The 21,859-nt window shown below is 37.4% G+C and overlaps 1 protein-coding gene across 7 annotated transcripts in view; it reads left to right on the plus strand.

Moving 5' to 3' along the window:
- The window catches only part of EZH2 (enhancer of zeste 2 polycomb repressive complex 2 subunit), a 49,594-nt gene that overhangs the window by 10,195 nt on the left and 17,540 nt on the right, over window positions 1-21,859 (plus strand). Inside the window, exons 2-9 of one of the 7 annotated variants that reach the window (XM_082044808.1) lie at window positions 8,293-8,416; window positions 8,849-8,977; window positions 10,843-10,920; window positions 11,863-11,979; window positions 15,120-15,258; window positions 17,388-17,531; window positions 18,075-18,177; window positions 18,732-18,895. In XM_082044808.1, coding sequence (XP_081900934.1) covers window positions 8,300-8,416; window positions 8,849-8,977; window positions 10,843-10,920; window positions 11,863-11,979; window positions 15,120-15,258; window positions 17,388-17,531; window positions 18,075-18,177; window positions 18,732-18,895 — 991 coding nt within the window. In that variant the 5' untranslated portion in view covers window positions 8,293-8,299. The remainder of the gene's footprint in view (window positions 1-8,292; window positions 8,417-8,848; window positions 8,978-10,842; window positions 10,921-11,862; window positions 11,980-15,119; window positions 15,259-17,387; window positions 17,532-18,074; window positions 18,178-18,731; window positions 18,896-21,859) is intronic. The other 6 variants (XM_082044809.1, XM_082044810.1, XM_082044813.1 and 3 more) reach the window with 6 other exon arrangements.

The raw sequence follows: 21,859 nt of genomic DNA on the forward strand, positions 1-21,859 counted from the left end.
AATTATTAGAGTTGCTAAAGGAAGACTGTAAAATAACAAATATTTCTACTGATTAGAACAATCAGTGATTACACACCAAAGAGTTCAGTCTGATTAAACTCTTATGCATTTTAATTCACAAATTGTTGTTCCCTTGATAGTAGTAGTGTATTCCAAATTGTACCTGTAGCTGATTGAGATACCAAGAATTTTAGAATAGAGTGGTGATTGTTTTCATCCTCTGAAATATTAAACTGGAATTTAAAAGCCAAGCAAACTCCATAGCATCAGCCTTAAAATTAGCATGGTCCTTGGTTTTGGGATGGCTGGCCTAGTTCAGAGTTGTATTGACTTGTAGAATAGTTTAGGTTGGCAGGTACATCTAGAAATCATGTGATCCAGTCTCCAGCTCAGGCAAGGCCAACACTGAAATTGTCTTTTCTAGACCACTTTTGAACTGCTTTCAAGACTGGAGATTCTAGCATGTTTCTGCTTGATGCATTCCTGTGCACGCTCCTGGTGAAGAATTTTTTTCCCATATTGAAATGAAAACTCTTTCTATGTTTTGTCTGTTGCCTCTTGCACTTTCATTTAGAATAGATAAGTATATCTCAGTAGAAGAGCTAGAATAGTGCTCAACTTCTGTGGTCATCTGGGTTTAGGTCTCATTTGTGTAACAAAGCAAGCTGTTCAGGGAAGTAATTGGTTGAAATTCTTGAAGTGACTCGTCCAAATTTGATAAAGCCCAGAAAGAGGCAAAACCATGACACACATTTTTAAATAGACTGTTTAGGAGTTCAGGATCCTACATGTTGTATTCTTAAATAATTTTATTAAGAATAAATGGAACATGCCTTGAAGTCTTAGACTTATACTAATAACAGGAAATGGAAAATAACCATTGTTAACCATTTCTTTGAATGCATGCAGTTGTTGTGAGTGGCTGTGGTGGTATATATGAGGCAGAACTGAATTGAACAAACCTACACTAGATTTTAATTTGTTATACACATCTTCTGTATTTGTCTTGCACTGGCAACTAATGTAGACAAGTTACAAGTGGTTCCTGCTGTTTTTTTGCCACTTTTTGGAGCAATCTTTAGCTGACCTATGGATAGCAGGAAACACGCTTCTTGAAAGATACTTGCACAGTAGTTTGCCACATTAACTGCTTTGATTGCTCAAAGCCTTGTAAAGAAAAAAAAATTACAACATGAATAGTATGTTGTATGTGCCATGGAAGGTAAGTGTTATAGGCTAAGACAAGTGGATGATATTCTCTAATCATTTGCTGACATTGACAGGGAGAGACCTTGCTTCTTTCCCTTAACTCTTCTGGTTACGGAGTTTCTCTTCGTGTGCTTATCAGGCCAGCATCAGCAATTTTTACTTTTTAGTTCAATTATGAAACTCTGCTTCTTTTGAGTGCAGAAAAGATCTGATTTGATGTAACTGATCACCTAAATAAAATTTGTCATTTTTGCTATATAAATTCTAGCTGAGATGCGGAAGTAGTGTAGACAGACAATGAAGAGAACAATGTATGCCATTTTAGGATCCCACTTTCCCAGTCCTAGTCAAGAAATACATAGAGATGTACTTGTTGTCAGCTTCCAAAACCAAATAGGTAAGTGAATGTGCTGCTTAGTTTTAGTTAAGTTGAGATGATGTTCTTCAAAGTTAAATTCTGTTAGGTAACAGTTAGTATGCTAGAAGCCACTGATTATGTCAGGGAGTAGAGAGTGAATTTGACAAATCTGTTCCAGTGGAGGCAAAGATTTTAAGTTGTTGGTGCATAAACCACTCTGCAATATTGTAGTGACAGAGTGCTACTTTTGAAGGGATTCCACTAATTGAAATGTGTTTTAGTGTTGCAAATAATAATTGCAAGTTACTAACTGTATCACAATAATAGGACCTTAATTGTGATGAGACTGCTCATCACAAAAGTATGCCTATTTATGGCAGCAGACCTTCTGCTTTTGGTGTTGCCATATTACCTGAAAGGCCTACAGCTGCCATCAGTCTATATTGGTGTTGGGGTTGACAGTAAAAGGTCTTGGATGTGGTTGTCACCCAAAATACAATACAATTGAAACACAGGCTTTTAATTCTGCTTGCAACTCAAGGTTTTTCTGCTAACTTGGTGGGGAGGAAGAGGAAGTATTCTGAGATTTGGATATTTGATTTCACACAGTTTTCTCAAATTCCAGAACATGGAATCTTGTTAGAGTTAATGATGAGTGTTTCTGTAACCTACTTCATCTGCAACAGCTGAAGCCTGTCAGAGTGAGGAAGGGACAGGTGAACTGTCCCTTCCTCTGTTTGGAGTTACCTGCTTAGCTCAGTTCATTAACTGACTAATTTCATTTAGATACTGCCAAACAGAGCCCAAAAGAGGTTAAGCCTTTGTATGCTGTTACAAACCTGTTGGCATTTATCTGCCTGAAAAGTGGTACAGCTGGCATGGGTGGATTAGTATATGTTTCCTGTTTCTGGTTGTTAAGTATAATTTTTCTGTATTGGTAAAACTGAGTGGCAGAGAGATGACGTGGCTTGACAAACACTTCTGCTGAAGCCTAAAATGTCCAATTTCAATTCTTTGGGTCTTGTTCCTGCCCCAGTGTTGCCCCCCCTTAACTTGTGTTGATTCAAAAATTAATGTGGCTGCTGAACCAAAGCAGCATGTGAAGCTGATTTTGTTGAAAAACTGTATTTGAAAACAAAATGTGTTTATTTTCTGGGCTGTGCAGACAGATTTTTTTCCTGACCTAGTTTTATTGGTGGAATCATAAGCACTAAAGCTTTCACACCAGAGAAGGCTAAGCAAAGGTGGAAATGAGTGACCAGGGGCCAATGGTACAATAGACAGATGTCTTTTTCCAGATAAAACTGACACCAAATAGCATTTTAGGAAGGTAGCTGAACTGATGGTAGCACTTGATATAAGTTCTCTCTCTAAATTTAAACATCGTTTAATGATATAGAACTTCAACATACAGAATAACAACATGAGGTAAATTTTAAAGTATAGATAAGTGTCTTTAGGTATTTCTTGATTAAAAATAGGTTGATCTGCACTATAAACTTAAAATACCTCATTCCTATAATACAGAATAGTGAAAAAACACACTACAGTTTACTCCCATCTGTTTCACTAATTCTGTAAAAGAATAAATGTGGTTTTGTAGTGAAATATTACTAATAAACTATGTTAACCTTTTCTATGTTGTATTCAGAGCGAGAGACTTTTTCAGTCAGTCTGGTTTGGTATCTGAAATACCCAAATGGTCAGTGACCTTGGGAATATTTTTTTTTTCCCATGGAAATGTGAATGTGCTCCTTTACATAGATAAGTTTGAAATAAAACCATGTTTTGTTTTGCTTTAGAAAATCCAGAAAGTAGAGTAGTAAGCAACTATAAAATTTCAAGGCATATTTTTTTGTGTGTGTGGGTCTGCTAATAGCTCAGGTAAAAAGCCCTTTGAGGTTCTGGGAGTGTCATTCTTCCCCCCCACCCCTGCAGCTTGCATGACTTAATGTGGTGGTAGTATTTATTAATAGCAGCTCTGAAATCACAGCAGTGAACAATTTTGCTTACTTAGCCTAGGAAAGTAATATTGTTTCTTGACCATAGTTTTTTTCATTAATCTCTCCATGCTGTTAACAAAAGTTTGTTATAAATAAAAAAGATACATCTGGCAGATTACTGTGTTAATTTATAATGAATGTTCAAGTCAGTGTTTTTGAAATCTGGCAATATGTATGTGTTTTATTGATAGCTTATTTTCAGGTGCTTGATAATTTTAACAAGAGTCTACTGGAAGCTGCTTACTCTGGCAAGGTTTAAGATAGGTTCATAGAGAGTATTGTCTTGTTTTGCGTTTAGGGTGCATGAAATAATACACTAAAAGTAAATTTCAAGAGTTTATGAGTAAAAACTTTAGTTTAACATAGCTGAAAAATACTTAGCTACAGTTGAAGAATAATTTTGTTGTATTATGCTATGTAAAATCCTGTAACATAAAAGATCATTTGAGGTTTTTTTTAATGAGGTAGTTTTTGGGAAGTTAACAACTTTAGGTCTAAGCTTAATGCATTGATTTTTAAAAAAATATTATTTTAATACTTGATTTTTTGTTTGTTTGTTTTATAGCAGGTATGGATTTTTTTGCAGGCTTATGGAAAAAAAAGAAATCTTGTTAATCCCTTCCATTGCTAAAATTCTGCTTTTTGAGTTGAGCATGAAAGTTGTCCTAAATTCTGCTGCCTGAGCAAAAATATTTTTAGTTTGAGAAACCATAGGAGGGTGTGGTGGGGTGTGGTGTTGTTTCCCCCCCCTTTTTTTTTTCTTTTTTTGTTGTTGCTTTTTTTTTTTCTTTTTTTAGACTAAAACCCAAGTTATGTGGATGCTTAAAGTTCAATAATGACTTCAGATAGGGTTTAGTATATAATAATTTCTCCATTTGTGCTGTCTCCATATTTCTCCGTATATGCTGTCTGGATCTGATAACAGTTTACCGTTAAAGAGCACACCTACATGACACTCCTGAGCAAACTAATGTATAAAACCAGTGCCTGGTTGTGGTGTAATTGCCCATACTAGTTTTTCCTCAGTGTTGGTCTGAGTTCCTATCAATTCCTTCCTTATTTTATGATTGTGCACAGGAATCCACAGTTGTGATCATGAAACTGATCTGTGTTTCAGAAAACAATCAATCACAAAAGTGATCTTTTTATTTGGTTTTGGTCAGTTTAACCCAGCTTGCTGTGCATGCCCTAAAGAAGAGTGTCTGCTCTGAGTGATTGTAAGATGCCATTGCTGCCAAAGAAATTACTTGAGTAGATACCTTCATTATGTAGGTTTGAATTTAAATCGGTAAGTTTGTGGTACCTGAAGTGGCAGCTCATGAAGCCAGCTCAGATGCATGCTTTGAGTTTACCAGTGCATCCAGTCCAGAGAACTTAGTGTAAGTATGTTGCTGTGGGCATGCTAATGGTGAGTAGGGGGAAGGTAATGTAATATCGGTATGGTTTTGAATATTGTATAATATTTAACACAATTACAAACTCATAGCATTCTTTTAAAAGGGCAGACCCCCTCATTTGTTCTCCCTTGCTTTCCACTTGGAAAATTTTCATAATTTTTTTATTTTTCCCCTGAAATTCTGCAGGGTAGCCAGAGGAGCTTAAATATTGTCTTGGGCAGCAGTATGACTGCCTGAATAGACTGCCTAGTTTAGAGAATTATCTGTGTGCTTGTCTGTTACTGATGGATATTGCAAAAGTGATTGAAGAAGAATAGGATGTTTTCTTTAAATGAAACTACTTCTGTGTTCTGTAGTCAAAACAGGAGAAATTTGAGCTGAAACTTTACAACACTTCTTCGTCTCCCATTGCAAATTCTCAATGTATTGTATACACTTTGGCTGATGAAAGCAACTATTAGCTGATTTAAGCTTATAGGCATGAAGTTTCTTTAAAATTTATTGTAAAGAATGTGGATCTAGTACATCATTATGAAATGCTTAGCAGAGTTTATTTAAAACACAAACTTATACGCTGTACGACACTGCTGATTTTTGTTGTTTTTATTTCCAGCCATGTGAGCATGAGTAGAAACTGAAAAGAATAGATTAAAAGGATATGTTTGGTTTTGTGTCCTTGTAGTGTTTCTGGTTTGGGTTTGTTTGTTTGTTTGTTTTTTTAAATCAGTGTTAGGTGGGTTCAGTATGTCTCTTTCCTAAAACCATAGTTCAAACTCCTCATTGGTCCAAAAAATATTTAGTTTTGTTAGTTTTCTTGTATTTGATAGTGGTCTGTTTACAATTACATTTGTCTTCTAATTTGTAAATTATTTAATGTCCAATTCTACCCACATGCCTAGGTATACTGTGCATGGATATACTCAGGCACTTGGGTAGCTATAATATTACAAGTAATGGAAAAATATGGATGGTATGAGAGCTGGCGAGCAGAGTGTAGAAACAGTCAGCTGTATGTATGGAATATGCAGTGTGGGGTCACTTCAGTTCTTCAGAGCTGTGCTTTGAGAGGACTGGCTGGGTTAAGCACACCTTTGGACCCGAGGTATTTATTAAGGCTTTGTATTTAAGTGTGGCACATCACAGAATGTTAGGGATTGGAAGGCACCTCGAAAGATCATCTAGTTCAATCCCCCAACTTGAGCAGGAACACCCAGATGAGGCTACACAGGAACACGTCCAGGCGGGTTTTGAATGTCTCCAGAGAAGGAGACTCCACAACCTCCCTGGGCAGCACAAGCCACCTCCTTGCTTGCTGTGGCATTGGCATGATTGCCCAGTCTGGAATGAAACAGTCCTTGTCTGTGGCTGTACCAGGTTGATGCTAGAATCACTTGGGATGTTTCACTACATTTCCCAGTGTTCCCTCTTCTGCACAGAGGGTGCAGGGAGTCATGGCAAGGTTTTTCTCCTTAGTTGTGGTGCCTGGTAAGATCTGGCAATGTTAGCTCAGGTTCTGCATGGGAGTCATTCTTTGCTGTGGGGTGAGCTTTTTCTAGAAACAATGTAACTGCTTTAGAGTCATGCTTGGTTTTTTGTATCTATTTTGGGGACCAGATAATCTGCCTGTGAATAAGGAGTTAACTGCTACATAGTTTCTTACTTTTGGACAAAAGTTCTCAGGACTGTGATCTTCAGCAGCTAGGTAGTTTCTGTAGGGTGGTGGTGTGAAGAGGATAAAAACGTCCAAAAGAAGATTTTAGAACAATAGAAACAGCTAGGCAGGATTCAGAGGGCAAATGGGGACAGAGAAGAGGGATATGGCCTGAGGGGTCTCAGAATCAGACCATTGCACTAAGACAATCCAGTATCATGTTTTTATTTGTTACATGGAAACTGTTTAACATTTTGCTGTCTTCTTAAGACAGGCTTAACTATTCTTAAACTGATGGGATTTAGCTTGTGCCACTTGTGCTGCTGTAGGGAATATTCTGAAACTTCATATGAAAAGTGGACTCGTTCTGACAAATGGATCTTAAAATTCACTAGCTTTTCTGCTCTGCAATTCTAGCTGCAAACCCCAGACAACATAATTTAATGAAAACGTATAGGCTTTTTTCTTGTTTAGCAAAATGAAAAGTGTGTGGTTTGTTACATCTCAGAGTACTTACAAGTGTGAACAGTAGAAATGGTGGAATAAAGAGGTTTGGGGAAGGTTTTTCTTACACATAGGTACTACTGTAAAAGTGGACCAATAGTTGGTTGAGACAATATCTACAGTCCTGAATTTGTCCCAGAGATTATGTTGATGTTTCCCTGAAGTCCCTTAGTTTTCATTTCAGGGATGGAGGTAGTGTCCAGTACCCTTCTGTAAGAGTTTCTCATTTTTTGCTCCCTCAGTCTTGACCCAGCATGAGCTGCCCTTGTCTGTGACATTTCTTATCCTCATTTCTCAGGTTTGGTTTCTTAAATGTATAGTTTTTGGGGCAACCCTGCCCTCGTCTTGTGTTTCCCTTGTTTCAGGATGCTGTCAAAATAGTAATTGCCAGCATAGTCACAGCATACAGTCCTTGATTCTGAAAAATGCTGAGCAGATTGGCATATTCTAGCAACCTATTTGGATTATAATGTAAAAATACAACTTGATTGCCAACAGTCCTGTAACATAAAAACGAAGCACTTGGTACTAGGCGGGTGATCAGTTAAAGTGGAATCAGTGTCCTGTTTGCAGCTAGTTGAACAGTTTGGGTTTGTGTACAATACTTGAGAAAAGAGCAAGGTCTCCGATTCTGGCTCTTTCAAAACTCTCTCTGAACTTCTAGATTATTTTGACACTTTGAGTGGCTGGGTAGGAGGATTGTACTTGGAGTACCTCTTTGCACTTGAAATCAACTCCAGAAGCCTGTTCTAGAAGTTGGTATCTTATTGAAGAGGACCACTCCTGTGAGGAGGGAAAGGCCTGTATGCCATGAATGAGCAAAGCTGTCCAGAAGTTAATTTACAAGGATTCCAATGTGTGTCTTTGCTGTAGGAATCTTGATTTGTTCCGCTTCACCCTTTTAAATCCATGAGGTACCTCTCTATATAGAGGTATTAGAAGTGCTTAAAGCAGATGTGAATGGTCACACTGATTTGTAATTAAAATTACTGTTTTCCAGTTTGTCTCAGTTAAATGTGTTGGGGTTTTTTGTTTGTGTGGTGTATTTCTTTTTATAATTGTTTGATTGAAAGGAATTAAAGGAATGTGTCCTACCTAACTTTGCTTTAACTAACTCTTTAAGCAGCAGTGTCAGATTTGGTGATATTAAAATGGCATTGTCTCTTGTAGGATAATCATGGGTCAAACCGGAAAAAAATCTGAGAAGGGACCAATTTGTTGGCGGAAGCGTGTGAAATCAGAATATATGAGACTGAGGCAGCTCAAGAGGTTCCGGCGTGCAGATGAAGTAAAAGTATGTAATCTTTTGACTCTCTTGTTTAAAAAAAGATACAAAAATGGATTTTTCTTCTGAAGTATGAGTTGTACTGCAGTTAACACTTGCAATAACAATTTCATTAAGTACTTTGTTAACATACTGATAACTTGTCTTAACTTTGTGATCTTAGAAACAGGTACAATACATTTATATGTAATTGAATCAGGCATGCTAAATATCAGAAAGTACTGTAGAGAGCAAGTATGGCAACTTCTTTAGCCACATACTCTTTCTAATTCCATTTAGATTCTAATTCCATGTTAAACCTCTAAGTCTCTAAACATGAGAACATGGCTTGAGTAAAAGAAAGGGATAATGAACTATATTGACCCTCGCTGACGTTTTTTTTCTTTAGTAAATGTTATAATGCCGTAAGATGTTGTAATGTTTATTGTGATTAATTTTTAGAGTATGTTTAATTCTAATCGTCAGAAGATACTGGAAAGAACTGAAATCTTAAATCAAGAATGGAAACAACGTAGGATACAGCCTGTTCACATCATGACTTCTGTGAGCTCATTGCGCGGGACCAGGGAGGTTGGTTAACATGTGTTGTGGTAATTCCACTTACAAGGTTGTTAGAACGTTTTTGTTTCGTTACTGGAAAGATGACTGTTCTTTACTTTTTTTCCAGCATGACATGACGTGGCATCAAAATATTTTTCTTATGAGTCTCTTAAAGAATTTATTCGTTGTTTACTTTGATCATATGATGATATATGATATGAAAACAATAAATATGTAGCAGGCTACTTAGCTTTGAACAATGCACAAAAGTGAAACTTCTTTACTCCTGATAATACTTGGATCATACCTCAGCGTCCTTTAATCAAACCATTTTGTCTCACTAATATTGGGAGTTTAATCTTGCTCCTGTTGGAGTTCTCCCCAGCAGTATAAATGAATACTTTGGTACTTACTGAGTTAAAGCACATGAAAGCTGTGACAAGGTCGTCTTTATATTTAAGTCATTTAACCACAAAGGTTTTAAAAGGAGCTAGTTGAGTTAATCCACTCTTGTGTTCCACAAGCAGATTGGATGTTAAATTTGTGAAAAACACTTCCATGATTGTGATGCAGTTTGAGCATCCAAACTGTCTTTTGTGTTGGTAAACTCAAACAGTGGTTTAAGCTTACTTCATCTTTCTGTATTCAGCCCATGTTAATTTATCTTTTTCTTACTTGTTTTTTAGGCACTTCTCCAAAATAAGCGAGTTTAAAGATGTTTCATTTGTAATAATCTGAAAAGCTAACTCTTTTCAGTAGGATGAGAATTAAGAGACTTTATTGTGAATAGGTTTAAAAGAAAAAGCCAAACCAAAGCACTTTCTCTTCAAGAAAATTTGTCAGATTCCCTTTTCCTAAAATTTTAGTGGGGAATTGGAAGTGTGCCACAGAGGTGTATTTGTGTGCATGCATGTTCTAATGCAAACAGGCAAGGACTTTTGCCTGAGAGTTTTCTTTTAAACACGATTGAATATGCAGTTACTCCTGTACAGCTCTATACCTATTATGGTACTGTAGGATCAGAATTTCTTATAGTAATTGACACAGGTACACATCCAATTTTCACTTTCTTTTTGTCAGTAAAAGATCATTCCTCATCATTTGTATTTCTTTTTAATTTTTTTTACTTTGATTCACTGTTCCTTTATGTTAATTTCCTGCCTGAATTGTTAGAGCACGCCAATTACTGCATTCAAATCCAATCTTTGTCTCATGAATCAGAACTCTAATACTTGATTTAAGATTATCATAATTTATAATGAGAGAAGTAAGGCAAATAAATGGTGTGGTTTTACAAGATTACTTCAAAATATTTTTTTCTTAATGTGCTCAATTTCTTCAGCATTGCATAAGACACTGGCTAGAAGTTTAGTCACTTGATGGGCAGGTTTTGGGAGTGCTTTCATGTGTTTGGGGAAGACTGAAGGGCATAACTGGTAGCATAGGTTTTCCCTAATGGCTGGTCCATTCAGCATCAATCAGAGACCATAATGTCCTGTGCTAGCACATTATACATCAAACTGAATTCTGCACCAAAACAGTGGGGCAACATAACTAGGACTTAGTACCAAACACTTTGAGTCATTTTGACGTAGCTCATTTGTCAGCATGAGACTTCTAGTTCCAAAGATAAAAGTAATTATTTTTTACTTTTGAATTTTTCTTTAAAAATAAGTGAAAAATATTCTAGATGGCTGCTAGAAAACCAAACATTAGCCTGAAATGGGAATAAAGAGCTAGCATAGGACAGTGTCTTGAATATTGATCTACACAGCAGAAACCTAATTTCATTTCCTATGGATTAAAAGGAAAATTAAAAAAATCTGGCTTGTGCCATTCTACCAGGATGCTGTCTCTGTATACTGTTTGTTACATTACTTTGTGTATTTCTTTAGAAATGTGAAGCTGTGTTCATCTTTTCCTTCTGGAAAGGAGAAAGATCTTTTGTCTCCACTTCCTTTTTTTCCTTTCAGGTAGCTATGACAGCTGTTCTAAACTTTTTTTTACCTACCTCCGAATCCTCTTTGTACTTTCCCTAGCTTTGTATGTTCCTGTCTGCTTTTGTTTCTATAATAACTTTTTTTCAGAGTTTTTCACACTGCTGTCCAAGTATTTGAGAAAAGTTGATCTGTGTCTATTAACTGTTGAATAGGTGCAAGAATAAACTAGAAGTTGTCTGTATTTGTATGGCATGTTTATCTTTTCTAGGCTGCATAAACCTCCAAATCTCTTCAAAAAAAGACGTGTAGCTGAAAAACTCATTGATATGTTCAGAGTTGCCTATTAAGAGAAATTTTCATTTTTTCATTGTAAGCAGTGACCATAATCAAAGGTTTGAGAATAGGATAAAAATAAGCAGACAATAATGGGGAAACAGGGTAGGATTTAACATGATATATGGAAGGTTTATTTCCATAAGATGTCTCGCTGGCATTAAAGGTGTTTTAATATATTTTTTTTATTTATTTTTTTTAACATAAATAATGGATGATTTTTGCAGTGTATTGACCTGAAGCCAGGGGAATTCAGTTGCATCTCTGATGGCCAGAGTCAATACTCTAACAACAGTGTAGCAGCAACAGGTGCTAAATCTGTTTTGAGATACCAAACATAATTTGTATTGTAGGTTGAATAGTCTGAGTAAAATACTATCAGAGTCACTTGTTAAATGGAAAAAGATGTAATGATCTATGGGCAAAGGTATTGACATATGAATAATTCTGGTGTCTTTTTTTCTTGCTAGACCTTTTCTTACTATTATGTCCTAAAAATCTGATGCATTTTTTCAAAGGCTGATAAAGCTAATTTCAACGAACACTTGGAATTTCATATGTTGTAGGGTGTTCTGCAGTGATTTTTTTTCTTGTTGTTTCTAATGTTGCTATGTAATTGTAACTTCAACCTCCTTATTTCAGTGCTCTGTTACCAGTGACATAGATTTTCCAAAACAAGTCATCCCACTGAAGACTCTCAATGCTGTTGCTTCTGTGCCTATAATGTATTCTTGGTCACCTCTTCAACAGAATTTTATGGTAAGTGTAATTAAAATAGTGCTGGGAGGAGAAAGGTATGGAGAAAATGGAGGGCCGATTTTAGAAATAAACCAGCAAAATCTGTTGCCAGCTACCCTCCCTATCTTTTTGGTATTGGTAATAGGGCAGTAATAATCAGGAATAGGCTCCCCAAAATAAAATAAATTAAAAAGAAAAAGTAATTTTGATTGCAAAGTAAACCTTTGTCCTCAGTGAACTGAAGTATCTCTAAAATCTTGCTCCAAAGAGACCCTAAGTTTATTTAATTCAGGTGACCAAGCGTCTTGTATGGCGTTTAACAAATGTAGATTTATTTGGAAGCATAGAATTAGTGTAATGAGAAATATTTTCTGAGGGATATGAATGTCTTTATGTAACACAATTGACTGCATACCTGGAGCAGAATAATAATTTTTATGAAATAAAGAGAACTTAGTCTCCCCACATAATGGTTATTCTTATGTAGCAACTGAGTATAGCCTTTTCTTCTGATTAGCTTCACTGTATGCAAAAGCCATGATGTTAGATTTCTGATGTAGATATTTGACTTCTTTGAAAGCTTAGCTTATTACAAATCTTTGTCACATCATTTTGTATGTGATCACCTTTGACTGGTTACTATGATAATTGTAGCAAAGTTATCAGTATATGTGCAGAGTTCTTCCACATACTTTTTTTTCTTGCTTTCAATTAATCAGTGTGTGGATATTTTGCACTGCTGCAGAATCATGATCAGCAGGAAAGTTTACATTTATTTTCTTAACAATAGAAGTTTCTTCTGTGGTATTGGAAGATACAGAATCACAGAATGGTTGGGGTTGGAAGAGACCTCTAGGAGATCATCTGCTAAAGCAGGTTCACCTAGAGTAGGTTGATTGCACAGGAATGTGCCCAGGCTGATCTTGAATGTCTCCAGAGAAGACGACTCTACAACCTCTTTGGGCAGCCGGTTTAGGTGCTCTGTTACCCTCAAAGTAAAGAAGTTTCTCCTCGTATTCAGATGGAACCTCCTGTGCTTCAGCCTGTGCCCATTGCCCCTCATCCTATCATTGGGCACCACTGAAAATAGTCTGGTCCCATCCTTCTGACGTCCACCTTTGAGATATTTATAAATATTGATGAGATCCCCTCTCAGCCTTCTCTTCTCCAGGCTGAACAGACTGAGGCGGCTCTCTCAGTCTTTCTTCGAAAGAGAGGTGCTCTAGGCCCCTAATCATCTTCATAGCCTGCGGCTGGACTCCCTCCAGTGGTTCCTTGTCCTTCTTAAACTGGGGAGCCCAGAACTGGACACAGTACTCCAGATTTGGCCTCACCAGGGGAGAGCAACGGGGGAGGATAACCTCCCTTGATCTACTGGTCACACTCTTCTTAGTGCACCCCAGGACACTCTTGGACTTCTTGGCCACAAGAGCACATTTTTGACTAATGGTCAATCTGTTGTTGACCAGAACTCCCAAGTCCTTCTCTGTAGTGCTGCTTTCCAGCAGGTCAAACCCTAACCTGTAGTGGTGCCTGGGGTTATTCCTCTCCAGGTGCAAGACCCTATACTTGCCCTTGTTAAACTTCATTAGGTTCTTCTCTGCCCAGTCCTCCAGCCTGTCCAGGTCTCGCTGAATGGCAGCACAGTGTTCTAGTGTGTCAGCCCTTCCTTCCAGTTTGGTATCATCAGCAAACTTGCTGAGGGTGCACTCAGTCTGTTCATCCAAGTTATTGATGAACAAGGTGAACAGGACTGGACCTAACGCTCACACCTGGGGAACAAACTACAGGCCTCCAACCAGACTTTGCACCACTGATCACAACCCTCTGAGCATTGCCATCCTGCCAGTTCATGATCCATCTCACCATGCATTCATCCAGCCCACACTTCTTGATCTTGCCTATGAGGAGGTTGTAAGAGACAGTGTCAAAAGCCTTGCTGAAGTCAAGGTAGACAGTGTCCACTGCTCTTCCCTCATCTACCCAGCCAGTCATACCATCATAGAAGGCTATCAGGTTTGTGAAACATGATTTCCCGTTGATGAACCCATGTTGACTACTCCTGATAACCTTCTTTTCCTTCACATGCTTGGAGATGATGTCCAGAATGAGTTGTTCCATCATTTTTCCAGGGATGGAGGTGAGGCTGACTGCCCTGTAGTTTCCTGGGTCATCCTTCTTGCCCTTGTTGAAGACTGGAGTAATGTTGGCTTTCTTTCAGTCCCCAGGCACCTCTCCTGTTCTCCAAGACCTTTCAATGATGATGGAGAATGGCTTCACCATAACATCTGCCAACTCTCTCAGTAACTCTGCCTTTTCTGTATCAACCGTCACCAGGGCACCCTTCTCATTCAGCATCAGACCTACATTTTCCCCTAATCTTCCTTTTGTTGCTGATGTACTTGAAGAAGTCCTTCTTGTTGTCTTTGACATTCCTGGCCAGAATTTCTGCTAAGTGGAGCTTGGCCTTCCTCACCAAATCCCTACATACTCTAACAGCCTCCTTGTATTCCTCCCAGGTTGTCTGTCCCTTTTTCCATATTACATAAACATCCTTCTTCCACCTGAGTTTTGACTGAAGTTCCTTACTCATCCATGCTGGCCTCTTACTCCCTTTACTTGATTTCTTCCTCATAGGGATACAGCTGAGAATCAAGGTCTGTAAATTCTACTGAGAAAACATGGGAGTATTAATGCATTTAGTCTATATGTGGACAAAAAAAATGACAGTGAAGTTCAGGTTAAATTGCGAAGCATGTCTGTGCTTGCTTTTTAGACAACTTGAATTTATACTTTCTTTGTATCACATTTTCTTATCTCTGGAAAAGCAATGAAGCAAACTGAGGAAGGGAGAATTAACTTATTAAAGGCAAGCTTCCCAAAGCTAGGAATCTTCCTGTGTTTTAGCTTTGTGGAAACACCCTGCTTAACCTTAATGTTTGGAGCTAGTGTCGGTATCTTGAGCCACTCAACACTAGCGCAAGAAACTGTTGAAGTTGAGTTTTGTTTTATTTATCTAGTTAATGGTAAATGTGCTAAAGCAGTGAAGCCAGTTATTTAACTGTGATAGCTACACGCTTGTAGATCATGAAAATGGCAATACAGAAATGGTCAACTGAAAATGCAATTTTTAATTGCTTGATTATAACTGTCGTTATTAGGTAGAAGATGAAACTGTTTTACATAACATTCCATATATGGGAGACGAGGTGCTTGACCAGGATGGTACCTTCATTGAAGAACTGATCAAGAACTATGATGGGAAAGTGCATGGAGACAGAGGTGAGCCCAAACGTTCAGGTATACTAATTACTTCTTCCTACATAAATAATTGTTGTCAATGTTGCTTGTTAAAACTTGATGCTTGATTGTTAGAGTAGTATCTCTAGAATCCCTACATTGTGTAAACATTGGGTATAAAAGACTTCCTTATTTATTTATATTGCTTTGCATTTTCATAAGGTTGTGAGTGTTAAAATAGTAGCACACGGAAAGTAAACACATTAACTTTTTCCCTAGACGATACAGTAATTAATCACAATGCCTAGGTGCAACACAGAAAAGTTCTTCATCTTCAGTTTTATGCTCAAACCTTTGCAATAGAATAATGGAATGTCCCTCCATGTGTCCTGCCTAGCAGAAAGTGACAGGAGAAGTATGCAAAACTCTGATAATGACAACACTTGCAAATGCAATTTGATAGAATAACATCTTGTGGGTTTTGCTTTTTTTCCTTTAAGAAAATTATTAGCTATTTAAAAACCTCTTTTCTATAAGTTGACTTATAGAACAGAGCTGTATCCTTTTGTTGGTAGACTATATATATGTATTCTTAGGGGCAGTTTACCTCTTAGTCTGTGTGGGAGCTGGACTCCATGTGATGTCATCTGTCTCCTGGTTTGCTAAAGTCTCGATGAAGTAGCTGCCTTTCACTTGCGCTGTGTGCCCACTCACAACTGGCTTATACAAGCCTTAACTTAACAGTTGTAAAAGTTTCTTTGACTACTCTGCTTACCCCTTCACAGAAACATTACCACCACCCCTCCCCCCACAAATGGAGAATCGTTTCTTAAAATTGATTATATTCCCGTTAACGCTGGAGTGACTGAGAAAGAACTACATTTTTGAGTACATTGTGTGCTACTCATGAAGGTTAAGCTGCGATTCAATAATAAGTACTACTCAGTCCTACACCAGTCTTGTTAATGTCCTCAGAAGAGCTGGTGCCTTTATATTTCATCAGGAACACGAAATGTTTCATGAGGTTTTGCCTTTGGATATTTTTACAGATTTACTGATTGCTGACATACTTGTCGGAGAACTGGTTATGTCAGAATTGTAACATTGCTAGTAAATGTCTTCTGTTATTGATTTAATTTATTATTAAATGAGCTTAGCTTTAAAATTTATCTCGTTTCACTGTCTCAGGTTCCAAGTTTATGATGACAATTACTGTTATGGGTCCTTCAAAACTAGTATGGAAAGTAGAACTTTTTTTTTTTAGTCTCCTAATAACTAGTATTCTTGTGCGACTGTAATTAAATGTAAATGCTGTGGGAATATGTAATCCAGAGGCATTCCCATGTAGGAGTTAGAATTGTAAACTAGCTCTGTAATTGGACTTTTGGGAGAGCAATTTGTACTAACCTGTTGTGTACCCGAAGAGTTCTGCTTAAAACATCCAAACTAAGTACCTGCCTGTTTTCATTGTCCACAGAGGAATAAAACTGTTAGATTCCTCCAAGTTATAGTTGAACTTGAGTCCAGGTTCAAAAGGATGGCCCACACAGTTCACAGGTTTTTTTTGAAAAAGAACACCAGTGTCTGTCAACACTAACTACAGTTTTGCATTCTGCAGAAATGCCTTATTGTCCATCTTTGCTGCCCTCTGAATTTCACATCAGAACATAAGCTAATAGGCAAATATATGCAGCATTATATCATTCAATTTTCTCTTGATTTTTTTTTTTTATATAACTATTTTTTTTAATCACCTTGCCAGGGGCTCTATAGTGGGGAAGTGGCTGTTACGGAGCAACCAGCCAAAAATCTCTCTAGAGGTTCCCTAGCTGTCCAAGAATAGCTTCATAGACTGTTGCATGCATTGCCAGGGGTTCTGGCATAAAATTTCTTAAATAGTTAGCAAGTATTTTTTTAAATCTTCCAAGGAAGAGGGATGTATTTATGTCTACTGGTATGGAGCACAGGCTGTTGGGAAAATAAAAAAATCCTTCCTTCTCCCCTTCCCACATGTCAGTCTAAGAAATATATACTATTTTTAATTCTTAGTTCTTACATTGAAACTGAGAGGGGGAAATTTTTTTTTTTTTTCATAAATTACAACATTTGACATAATTTAATTCAAGTGGAGGGAGGATTAAAAATACTTCGTATACACTTCATGCCTTTCTGTTTTTGCTGAATTTCAGAATGTGGATTTATCAATGATGAAATATTTGTTGAGCTGGTCAATGCACTTGGTCAATATAGTGATGATGAAGATGATGATGATGGAGATGACAATCCTGATGAAAGAGATGACAAGCAAAAAGATCGGGAAGGTAACAGAATGGGTATGTCTGTCTGCCAACTTCAAAAATTAAAACTATAAAACCCTTTTCTTTAATCACTCAATAAATTAGTTCAAACCCCTCTGCTTGATAGTTTTCAGGTTTAAAATGGCCTTTTCTTCATTTATCAGTTAGTTCAAGAGTTGTACAGAGAGTACCACGAAAGGTGCTTTTGCCAATTTTTGTTTATCTCCGTAGTGGGACAGTCAAATGCACCAAAAGTCAGTTTGGTATCTGTCTAATAAATGCTTGTGTACTCCTCAGAAAATGAAGTATCATTATTCTAAATTATGCAAGAGTTCTGAATTGCCATCTCCATCAGCTGGTGAAAAAATGGTTTCTCCACATTTTACTAGTAGAGTTCTCTCAGCAGTAAAGATTGCTTCATGCAGTTTAAGTTGTCTGTAATTTAGAAATGAAAACCTTTGCTTCTTTTTTTTTATTAGGATTTTGGCGAAGTCCCCCTTTCTCTCAACACCTCATTGAAGTAGCAAAGGAGCAGAAATATAATTTTTTTGTTTTCCAAATTTTTTGCTTCTTTGACAGAGAAAGAAAGCCACCCACCTCGGAAATTTCCTTCTGACAAGATATTTGAAGCCATTTCCTCAATGTTTCCAGACAAGGGTACAGCAGAAGAATTGAAAGAGAAGTAAGAAAGTATTTTAGGATGTATTGCTATGTTGCATTATGAAAACAAGATTCCTTGACTTTGTTAAATATTTGTCAGTTAGGAACGGTCTCCCTTGCAGGTAGGTTCTATGGCAGTTGTGTAACTTCTGCAAGTGACATTTGAAGGGAATTGGCTGTTCCCACAGAGTCAAAAACTACAGAGGTGCTTATTAGCCTCCCTTTAAACTATTGAAAAGTGTGTGCTTGCATGTGTTTAATGATGTATGGTTATTTTTTTGAGGTGGTAATATAAAAACTTTTAAAAAGTCTCATTTTTGGAGTTAGTAAGTAATATACATGAGGAGATGATGGTTTAGAAAACAAACGCATTATTTCCTAGCCAATTTTATATTTGTGTTAATGAATATGGAATCAATAACTTGTCATGTCACTGACAGATTTACCTCTCTAGCTGGCACATATTTCTTAATTTTTTTTTAATTTGTCACTGAAAATGCAAAGTGGTACTGCAATCAAAAATTACTGTTTTTTTTCATTATACTGAACAAATAAGTTCTCTTTCTTTCTTTTAAGATACAAAGAACTCACTGAGCAGCAGCTTCCCGGAGCTCTTCCTCCTGAGTGTACACCAAACATAGATGGACCAAATGCTAAATCTGTTCAGAGGGAGCAAAGCCTGCACTCGTTTCACACACTATTCTGCAGGCGCTGTTTTAAATATGATTGCTTCTTACATCGTAAGTGCAATTATAGTGTGCTTGTATATCTCTTAGTTTAAAAGTACCATAAGATGCAGTACAGAAGGAAGGAAAGAGAAGAAAAAATAAAAGCAGTAATATTGCTAAAGTTTAGGAAAACAACGTGTGCATATTAACATCTATTTACAGTGAAAACTATACCTCAAAAAAATTGAATGCACCTGTTTGGGGTAGTTTGTTCTGCTTTTTACATTTAGGAGCTCATATAGAATTCCTGGCTTGGACCAACCTGTAGTATTACTTCTCTTTTCATGATCCTCAAGGAAACTACGTTGTTTTCTACTGCTGTTTCAGTGTTACACTTCCTCAGTTTGTGCATGGAGAATGGAATATATTTCTCCCTAAAAATACCTGGTTATTCATCAGGCTTGCTTCACTTTCCAGCAGGTGGAATGAATATCCATGAACAGTTTTATTCTTTATTCTCTCAGGTTACTTTCTAGCTACTTTACTTGTACCTGGTAATTTGAAGAATAGTTTCAGAGTCTTAGAAATTGTGATATTCTTTCTACTGAATTGCTTTCATGTTGCCTTGTTCTTTGGGGGCAAGAATTTAACAAGAGCATCAGCAATGATGTTAGTTTCCATTTGCGAAGCATGAAGAATAAGAGCGATTCTAAAGTGCTACTTGAGATAACTCTTTCTCTGAGAATGGAGTCACAGGTAAAGGGGAACCTAACAGTCAAACAGTCGACTTGTAGTCAAATGCTATGATGAGCTCTATTTCAAATTAATTTTCTCTTTTGACTTAACTGTTCATTTGCATGTCCCACTGTGAGTGTGCATGCATGTTCATTTAGAAATCTTTGTGCTTTGTCAGCAGCTCCTTATCCAGCACACGTGCAATCTAACTGTATTTGTACTTCACACTGAAGGCTTTACACAGTGCTGCTGCTTTTTAGTATCGCTTAGTTGCCTTTCAGTTTTGCAGAGGAACAGAGTAGTTCTCAGATGGTGGAGGGGAAAAGCTTTTCCTCTTCCTAGTTTCTTTAGTATTTGCGGCTTTTGGACTTAGGTCTTTTAGTTTCACTTTCTCCTTGCATTCTGTTGGCAGGCCTTGCTTGAAAATACAAAGAAAGAAGCTCTTGCTTCTGAATAATGTTTAAGCTGCCTTGTCTAACCAGCTTCAAAACAGCGTGTTCTGTGAAGCTGTAGGTTTTGTTTAGAAGTATCTTAGTTGCCTGGATGACTCATACTAAGAAGCATTGTGTGCAACCTTAGTCTATAGGACAGGGAAGTGAAGCTGTATTCTACCTCTTGGCAAATGCATTTGTGTGGTAGTGGTTTTACAAGTTCTTGACACTCTCAATAGTCTACCAGGGAGACTGAGCACCAGTCTAGTTTTACTTCTTCAAAAGGTGTCACGGTTTCTCTTATCCCCATACAGGCCACCAATAACAAAACCAGGACAAAAGGATTTTGGTTTTTAAGTCATTGAGAAAGCGTTGTCCAGACATAATGGGAACAAACTTTTTACAATAGCACCCCAGAAGACTTTAGGTACTTTTGCAGCAGTGGTTTTAGGCTATTTTTCTCACTTTATGATTTTATGAACTTTTAGGTGTTTTCCAGTGAAGATGTCTTGCTCCTTTAAAATACACATGTATTTGGTTACTTGCATAGTTTATGTAGATTTGCTTTTCATAGTAATTTTTGCAGATTGTTAAAAATAGAGCTGAAAGAATCCACAGACCACATTTTGGTACCTACCACTCTGAGGAGCCAGGTGTTACCAGTACACAGTTTTGGAGCACCATCTCTGTGAGACTTGCCCTAGTGCTGTGAAGGGATGGGTTCATAGTGTTGTTCATTTTCACACGTTCTTAAGTGCCAGATTCAGGCAATGTTATAGTCCAGAGTCATGTCACTGATTGGCTGTAGGACCTCAGTTCTCACACTAGCAGCATCCTTTAGCTGAATGTGTTGTGCCCCATTTCTCTGTGTTCATAACCTTTGGAGGGAAGACAAAGTGTTTATGCTAAAAGATTGCCTACGTTCTCGTTGATAGTGATTTTTGATAAGCCCCTAAACAAGTCAGTATTCTTTCCAAAGTGGTGTATGTCCAAGGCTTTATTTTAAATCATGCCTCATGAAAAAAAAGGCCCAAACTTTAAGTCATCTCTTCAGGTTTTCAGAGCCATAGCAGAAAGAAGGAAGAATAACACTTCTGTGGAGGCATTCAAGATGTACCTTTGTGTCAAGATGGAGTGTGAAGTTACCAGTTATGTTGATGCTCTTCGTGACAGCTTATGCAGCACATACCTTGTCACTGATAAAAGTGTATTTGGTACTTGATCACTGCAAAGAGATCTCCTGAAGCTTGATTTGCACTTTTACTATATGTAATAGCTTCCAGACCGGACACTGAATGTAGTAAACTGATGCTTCAGTCACCATTCCCTGAAGACATATCCAAATCCCACCTCTGCAATGGCTGGTCACTGCTTTGGATGCATTGCTTCCTTCTGCTTTTTTCTTTAGTAACACTAAGGAAAGAGGATTGGTGTTTGTCTGTCTGCGTGTCTGTCCATTGCTAGGAATTTACCTGTTGAGAACTGAGCCACTTTTATGACCTCTTCACTTTCCATGTATTTGTAAGGCTGCTGGTCAAAATCCACCAGATTCATTGCTGGGAGCAAGTAATTTATCAAAAAAGACTACTCTGGTTATACGAAGGCTGCATTAGCAATTTAACTTTTTTTAAAAAGTTCATAACGTTTTTACTAGCACCCTAATCAGTTGCCCCTGTATTCTACTTCATACAGTTGCCAAGCACTACAGAATGATGTCCTGGCTTCTGCAGATGACTTTTTGGGTTTAATTACCTTATTAATGTGGTGGGCTATAGTGATCAGATGTGTACTTTGAAAGGCACAAATCTCTGGAGAAAGCAAAGAAAATTAAAAAAAATACAGGAGTTCTATTAGATGTGGGTTTGATTTT

The sequence above is a fragment of the Streptopelia decaocto genome (assembly GCF_964273445.1).
Source record: "Streptopelia decaocto genome assembly, chromosome: 2".
Lineage (NCBI taxonomy): Eukaryota > Metazoa > Chordata > Aves > Columbiformes > Columbidae > Streptopelia > Streptopelia decaocto.